Below are 8,846 nucleotides of genomic sequence, written 5' to 3' on the forward strand. Positions count from 1 at the left end.
AGTCCCTAGTACGTAGTTATTGTAGCATATGCATGAAAAACTTTTACGGACGTGACTGATTTTTTCAAGAAAAGACTGTCCATTTGTTTTTTCAGTTTTTGGATTGAAATAGGGCCGGATTTGATTTTTATTTAATCTTAAACATGGATTATTCTGCTTGTAGATACAGTTAAAAACTCCAGGGTCTTTGTTGAGGCATCAGAAAATGTGTTTCCTTACCGTGTGCATGTTATTTTTGGTTTTGGGATATTTGTTTAATTGCTTCAACCAATTGAAATATTGCATCTTGTTAGCGAGAACTACATGTAGGTGATTTTCTTAGAGATTGCATCGTGTCTAATATCTGTCTTACAATGATGCAGGATATGCAAGAGCATTTTGCAAATCATATTGTCAATGACACCTTAGGAATTATAGATAACTCTCATCTTGCATTCGCGGATCAAGAGCCTGACATGGCACGGAGTCACAAATGCCTACAGTTAGCCGAGCTCCATGCCACAGCAGTCGACTTTTCCAAGACTGGAGTTGCTGCCGAAATCCCTCACGAGTTACATCCTAAAAGATACCCAGATTTTATGGAGAAAGAGGATAAGGAAACATATGAATCAACAAGAGTACTTGGTAAACTTTACAGATCCGTTCAAGAAGCTGCTCTACATAACTCCAAACTGTATTTTGCAGAGAAGGCATACGACAAGGATTTGGAAGTGCCGGGATATGAGAGATATCTTGAGAAAGCCTTTGAATACAAGGCTAGGTATGATTCTAGGTTGGCCACATTGATGGATCATTATGGCATAAAAAACGAAGCAGAAATCATAAGTGGAAACATCGAGAGTATGTCAAACTTCGTGGGTAGTAATAAAAGGTATGGATATGTTAGAGAAACCATTATGTCGGCTGTGAAATCTCTGAAAAAAGACGCCAGAGAGTGGTTTGATCTTAAAGACAATTACAGTGGTGTTTCTGAAAGTAGCAAAAATTTAGCCAAGGCATCTGCTTGGTATTACGTAACGTACCATCCAAGTCACTGGGGCAAGAGAGTTTGTTGTGACGACGATGACGCTAAAACTGCTCATCTCATTAGTTTTCCATGGGTTCTATTTGATGTTTTACTTGACATCAAAAGAACAAAGTAGCAACAATCTCATTTTTTCTTTTGTTTTCCACATCTAATGTAAATTGTTTATTGGAATTCAAGTTTTAGAATGTCTAAAACAATATTCCTTTTACTGCCAGAAATACAAGTGGATTTGGTAGGGGATTATAAGTGGAATAGGTATATATAAATTCTTAAAATTTTAAATTTTTCGTTTGGATGCATCAAATCGGAATTGGAATGGGAATAACATAGGAGTACGTATTCTAATTTTAGCCCAAAAATAAGCATTTGCAATTTCACCTATTTAGGTGGAATTGGAATACGTATTCCTATTACAGTTTTATTTATTTTAAAAAATATAAATTTTTGGGTCCGTGAATTCCCCATCAAATTCTGGCTGAACCAAACAGAGAATAGGAATATGTATCTCCATTTTCTATTCCAGAATAAGTATTTCTATTCCTATATTTATATTCCCGCAGCCAAATTGACCCTTAATAAATCATCAAGCAAATAACTTGTCTCCATTAAGATTTATTTATTAACTTGAAGAAAATGAGAACATATGATGTTTGGCAAAATTTTATGCCTAGTTGCCATCCACAAGTCCAATGAGATACAGGATCTAAACAACAAAGCTCAAACCTAATTCAACCAATTAATGGGATATGCTAAGTTGATCTACAATCATCTCCTAGAAATTTGTATTACCATGCATGTCAACTAAAGTCATAGAAATGAGTTTTCAATTGTAAATTTGTTCTATGATAGATGACAACCACCGGAAACAATGTCTTAACATCTACAATTAGAAAAAAGTATTACAATGCATATTAACAACCAGAAACAAGAGGCACAGAGGATTCTTTTTGTGCCGAGAATTCTTATCTAGTGTTTTCATGAAAATCGTAGCAACTAATGAGATCCGCTACTTAGTTTGTAATTGTTTGCAATTAAAAATTTTCTCTGCACTGCATGGCAACAACACCAAACTAAAAAGGTGGCTATTTTATATATGAATTTTCAATTAGAGTTTGAACTACAATGCATGGTAACCAACACAAACTTGGATTGTAACTTCTTGCAATTAGAAATTTGTACTACAACACATAACAGGAATCCAAAGTAGGATAAATGAAGATAAAACTACAAATATAGTCCCTTAAGAAACAAATCCTAGTCAGCACATGCCAATCATACAATGCTAGAAATGAGGAAGAGATAAGAAAATTTTAGTTGAAAAGTCAAATTCATTTTTGCATTAACCATAATCAAGATTAACAATTCGTTAATCATAACAAAGTACATAATTGCATTATATAAGATGTTGATCTACACGTCATGCATCTATCAAAATGCACATTAAACAATTAAAATGAGATCATTAAGATACATTATCCATTATATAAATACATCACAATGATCATCTAAAGATGATTGTACAATCCGATAAGAAGAGATATATGTAAAATCTTAGCATGTGTCCATCTTTGTGACCTAGACTCCAAAGCCATCGGACGTTGTCCATCTGCTATTTGAGACGAGAGTGTGGCCCAGGCGCTTTTACCATGCCAATCACAGAGTGTTTACCCCTCCGGGGTTCTTTCTAACATGAAAAACGCCCTGACTTTGGCACAAGAAGCCTAGTGTCTTGGAACAAGATGGATTAGATGGATCTAGTGTAACTATGAAACATACTACATACAACCATGTGCCTAGTACTCTAATCATGGAATGTGGTAGGAAAAGAAAAGAACACTACACATCTACTCACATGTAGTGAAAGAAAAATTGTAACATATATACCCACATGTACATTTCTTTTAATTTAAGCATATCTACACATGCAAAAATGAAAATAAGCATAGTCACACACATATGCTTTATGTCAAAAAAATAACATACTTAAATGCAATAAATAAATGGCTTGGCCAAGCACTAAATTTGTCAGCATTACTGAAAAGAGAGACAAAACGTAATGAATCCTACTCTTCAGAATCTGATAGGTTGAGATAAGCAAAAACATAATTCATCCATCCCCACCCTCCCTTATGCCACATTACACCCATCCCACAAAGAAATAAGACAACACCACTCAGGACAACATACAATCATAACATATTTCCTCATGAACACAATGAATACACTCAACTACATTTAGTTGAACGATATATTTTACGAATATAGTAATCTCAGAGTTCAAAGTGCTATCTCCACATAGACATAACTACTTGACGTGTTTGCACGAATATATAATGATTCACATTAACTCAAGGAATAGCTTAGGTTTAGAATCTATCCAATTTCTATCTTCACATAGTCATGGATTTGGGCAAAAGACAAACATAAATTACAAATTTAACCGTGAATTTCAATATACATTGAAACACAAATCCAGATTAGATCATGGTGCCCTATCATAGACATTACCATTAGTTGTTACCATAAAAGTATTCAATATCGTGAAGCAAATTTTGGTACACGTTGACACAAGAAGGATTTTAGAGAACAAAATATACTTCAAGATACACACTTAGAAAGTGGTAACACTCTTTGTTTAAGATATTGATCTATAACTTGGAAAACTCCCATGTATTTCCATTGTCTCACATGTTAACTATAGCTTGTTTGGGTACAATCTCAGCTCTTTCTAAAACTATAGACGAAACTTTACACAACATCGTAATTACACAACAATGAGATAAAACATCCTCATCATTGAATGCTATTTAATCCAAGCAATATTCGTTAAGAAAATCATGGCTTTTCTGAATTGGTAAAACAACCCAAGTTCTATTACAGACTAGTAATCATGACCTTGTAGTATCATGGTTTAGGGCATTCAGGCAGTAATTCAACCACTGAGTTCCAATTTTATGATCATCATAATAAGTTTTTGTTTTGAATGGAGATCAAGGAAAAAACAAGTGTTTCAAACATTAGTGCATAACCCTTCATTTCAAATACCTCTATCATTGTCAATCGTTGACCATTGAGAGTCACATTCTAGTTACATTTGGCTTCAAGTATGATGAAATATACAACATTGATTCGCTGAGTCACAAGGGCAAGTTGATGGAAATCACAACGTTCAACTCATGTTTCATACCAATTATCTTGTAATGACATTGACTTACATACAAGTAAGATGAGGATTAAAACTCTAATATCTAGCAATGTAACCCAATCATTCAACAATCTGCGAAATAAATAAGTGATATGGCACCCCAATTTCAGCATGGGTACTATGTGAGGATCGATGTTTTGACCAAGGAATAGAAATTGACTACAACTGGAAAACAATTAGTAATAAATCCATGGTTACAGAAAATAGAGTGTGGTCTCAATACTAGCACTGAATCATTTGAAGTGTTAGCTAGTCTTTGAGTGACATTAACAACCTAAGAAACTTACTAAGTCTTGAGATTGATTATAATGGTTCATCATCTTCTTAACATGTATCAACAACTACTAATATCACCATGCGTATAAAAAAATCTAAAAATAATGGTGTTTGATTTAGAATGAAGAGTGAACAAGGCACAAGCCTGCGATTGTGTATTTACCTTAATTAAAGGCAGTATCTTATAGATAGAACTTAGGTAAAGTGACTCAATCTGCCCATCCGCGACATTTTGACCATGTCTCATATAAAACTTAGGAAAAGATAAAATTGATTACTGAATCCTTCTATCGGGGTCCATTTTCATTGTATGGTTATGAAACAATTTCAGCGCTATCCAACCCGTAATGAGTAATATTGTAGAGACTTCGAAATAGCATTCAATGTTATGGCCACTTACTTTGATATCACAAGGATAGACACTTTGAAGGAAATAGAAGTGATGCAGTTACAGAGAGTAAGTATCCCAAGGTAAGTCAGGTATATCAATTGGAAGAAAAGGAACATGCCTACGCCCACAGGCTTGGAGCTATGATTGATTGCACATACAAAGGTCTATACAACACTCGTACAATAGCATGTGGAGTGAGAACAAGTTTCTTCTATTCCCAATTTATAGTTCTTTTTATAATTGAAATGGAATGCGATTCTCCTTGTTGGCAGATTGGTATAATTTTAAATGAGTTGGGTCCACTTGACTGTCTTAACAACAATATTCACAATATAACAATGCTTCTATGGTCTGGTATTCTAGTGGCGATTATTTCCAATTCCTAAGACAACCTATTCTCCAGGTCAGTGAGAGGCAGTGAAGATCACAACTATGGGACAAGGACCAGTTCACATACCTATGAGCAACATTTGATCATCCATCTAACGGTGACTTAGATGCCACTATTTCAAAGCTTCCGACTAAGCGTAGGGTATTAACTATTCTTACACACTCATTCAAGCTGGTTGTTATTTTCGTATTTCATTCACAAGTTTGACACATTCAAATTGCTCTACTAATTGAAACAAGAATACATTATTATTCAGTAATGGAGAGAAGAAGAAAAAAACAGAGAACTTGGGATGTTACAAAAGCCATTGGAGAGACTCTCGATTTCTCCAGCTTGCTACGTAATTGTCCAAGACTTCTTCCATCGTTGCGTGTTCTTCCAAAACTCCCCCTCTTGTTTTTTTTTCTCCACTCCTGCATGATCTCCCACCTACTAACTACTTTTTCCTCATAACTTACCCCCATCCCCTTCTCTTTTGATTCCCCCCGATATAGTTGTGATTTGTTTCCAACTAATTATGTCATTAATTAAAGAAGTTTAGTTTAATCATTTTCTCTAACAACATCTACATGGCACTAGGTGTTTCCATTTTTCTCAGGTTGGGGAGAGACGGGTTGTGATAGTCCCATGGAGTTTTGTGATGGGGGATGAGGGGACATGAGGATGGGGACTAAGGGTATAAATTTGGAGAAGCGGATGGGACAATGATACTGATATACACACATTGAGCTGAATTGAAATCTTTTAAGGTAAAATTTGCAATATGACATCTCTGAGTACTCCATGAAAGAATAATTTTCCCAAAATTCAAGGTTGCAATCAATACGTAATGACATGTGATATATAACAAGCAACCCAACGACATCCGCAATGGAGGTGACAGAGGTGGCAACAAATAATTAATCTTTTTCATTTCGTTAACATTTTAATCCAAGTTTTAACAGTTATGTATTATTATTCATCACTAAATGAGTAAATCTGTGAATTTGGAGGAACTGATTAAGTCCATTTCCCTTTGCTATGAAATCGACATTATTAAAAATTGAAGATCATGATATCATGACTAAGGATTTTTTTTCATATTTTATGATATTGATGCCATTATATTGTGGTTGGGGGAAGGTATATTTTTCAAACATTAAAAACTTAAGATCAAGATATCATGACTAAGGATTTTTTCATATTTTATGATTTTGATATTATGACATTGTGGTTGGGGAAGGCATCCTTTTGGAACATATAAATGAATTTTTTTTTGTTTGTTGAATATTTGAATCTAACTATTACAATTATCTATAATCAGTCATCATTAAAATGATTTCAATTGTAAATTTGTAGGGACCGAATGAGTCCTTTCCCCTTTGCTCCAAAATATGTATTTTTTATTTAAAAAATTTCAGATTAAGATATCACACAACTAAAGACTTTTGAAATATTTCATGGTATCATAATATTGATGTTATATATCCATTCTCTTTGCTACCAAATGAACTTTTTGAAGAAATTTGAAAAAACCTCTAGACAAAGACAACATGAATAATGACTTTTTAATATGTTATGATATTACCATATTGAAACTATGACATAATTGTGTATTAGAGCTGAAAATAAGTTTTGAATATAATGACATGTGACATATAGCAAGCAATCCAAAACCATTCTTGGCTATATGAGTCCCTTTCCCTTTGCTACAAAATAGACTTCATATAAGTTTTTTTTAAAACCTTAAGGTCAAGATATTACATGACCAATTACTTTGTCATATTCTGTGATATTGATGCAATAACATTGGGGTTGGGGAAATGGATCATTTTGGTGCATACAAAGAGGTTTTTCTTTTGTTGAATATGTGAATCCAACTATTACAGTTATTTGAATAACTTCAATTATGAATTTGAAGGTAGTGAACGAGTCCCTTTCCCTTTGCCCCTAAATAGATATTTTATGATATTACGATAGTGGTGCTATGTACCCATCCTCCTTGCTACCAATTGAAAATTTTGAAGAAAGTTGAAAAGAAACCTCAAGATCAAGATATCACCACTAAGGACTTTTTAATTAGTTAGAATATGTTACAGAGTATTGAAACTATGGCATAATTGTAATTAAAGGTGAAAAAGATTTGAATGTAATGACATGACATGTAGCAAGAAACTCAATGAGATCCTTGCCAAATGTGGGGGAACAAGCAAAGGTCTATGGAACAATGTTTCCCTAGTCCCAAAGTCTTGGAGATATCCTCTTACTAGAGACATGGGATTTTTGGGGTTGGAAGGATACATCTGTTTCCAACAAGTAAATAAGCTTTTCCTTTTGTTGAATATTCTAATCTAATTGTTACAACTATGCATTATTATTCATTATTAAATGAGTTAGTTTGTTAATTTGGAACAACTAAGTGTGTCCCTTTCCCTTTGCTACCCAATAGACTTTATTAAAGTGTTTTTCAAAAAACCTTGAGATCAAGATAACAGATGACTAAGGACTCTTTCATATTTTATGACATTGGGGTTGTTTCATTTGTTGAATGCTCGAATCCAATTGTTACAATTATCTATTATTATTCATCATTAAATGACTTCAATTGAGAATTTGTTTAGATTTAGTGAGCCCCTTCCCCTTTGCTCCTAAATTTAAGTTAAAAAAAAAACTTAAGATCAAGATGCCCCATAACTAAAGTTTTTTTAAAACATCTAAGGATATCATGACATTGATGTTTGTATCCATCTCCTTTGTTATCAAATGAACTTTTTGAAGAATGTTGAGAAAACCTTAAGATAAAAATATCACGATTAAGGATTTTTAATATTTTATGATATCACCATATTGAAACTATGACATACTTTTATATTAAAGTTGAAAAAAAGTTTTGAAAATAATAGAGCTAGACTTGTTTAAAAATATAATAAAATAAGAAAGAATAAGTTTCAAATATAATTAAATTTGATTGGATTTTTCTTTTGAATCTTGGAGATAAGAATTTTTCTAACTTAAATTTAAATTAATCAGATAAATATATTTAAATTATTTAAGCTAATTCATTTATAATTAATTGAAAATAATAAATTGGAATGCTATTTTGAGAATTGATTTAATTTTTAAAAAATTGATAATATATTTAAATAGCGAAGATTGACAAATTCAAAAGCACCAAAGACTTTGTGTTGACCTCTAGTGGCTTGCATATTAGACCTTTGAGGTATTTGACTTAATAGATAAAAGACATTTGTGACTTAGTTTATTGTGACTTGTGTTCCTTAACGATGCGTAAGTATTGACAATATTTATAAAAATACCCAAGAGTGTTGAATTGCAAGAGTCATGTTCTCTTCAGTGAATCTTGCTAATCCATTGTTACAACCTTGGCCAATGATCAAAGTCAACAAGCACAAGCATGCAATGACCTTATGTTTATACAAATGCAAACACCTTCTTTTGAGTGCTTGAAATTAAAATATTCATAAAATTATACTTCTTATAATGTGAATGTTCTTTTCTTATTATGAATTCTTTGACACAACAAACATATAATGCCACTACATCACACCACCTTTCT

General features: G+C 32.9%; 1 protein-coding gene across 1 annotated transcript in view; it reads left to right on the top strand.

Moving 5' to 3' along the window:
- Positions 1 to 1,309, top strand: part of LOC149573283 (RNA-dependent RNA polymerase 1-like) — a 73,485-nt gene extending 72,176 nt beyond the window's left edge. The window contains exon 4 of the mRNA XM_089814495.1: positions 363 to 1,309. Within this exon, the coding sequence (XP_089670621.1) occupies positions 363 to 1,142 (780 nt within the window). The 3' untranslated portion in view covers positions 1,143 to 1,309. The remainder of the gene's footprint in view (positions 1 to 362) is intronic.
- The last annotated feature ends 7,537 nt before the right edge of the window (positions 1,310 to 8,846 follow it).

Source organism: Cupressus sempervirens, chromosome 2 (assembly GCF_028749045.1).
Source record: "Cupressus sempervirens isolate cs-2001-9-10 chromosome 2, ASM2874904v1, whole genome shotgun sequence".
Lineage (NCBI taxonomy): Eukaryota > Viridiplantae > Streptophyta > Pinopsida > Cupressales > Cupressaceae > Cupressus > Cupressus sempervirens.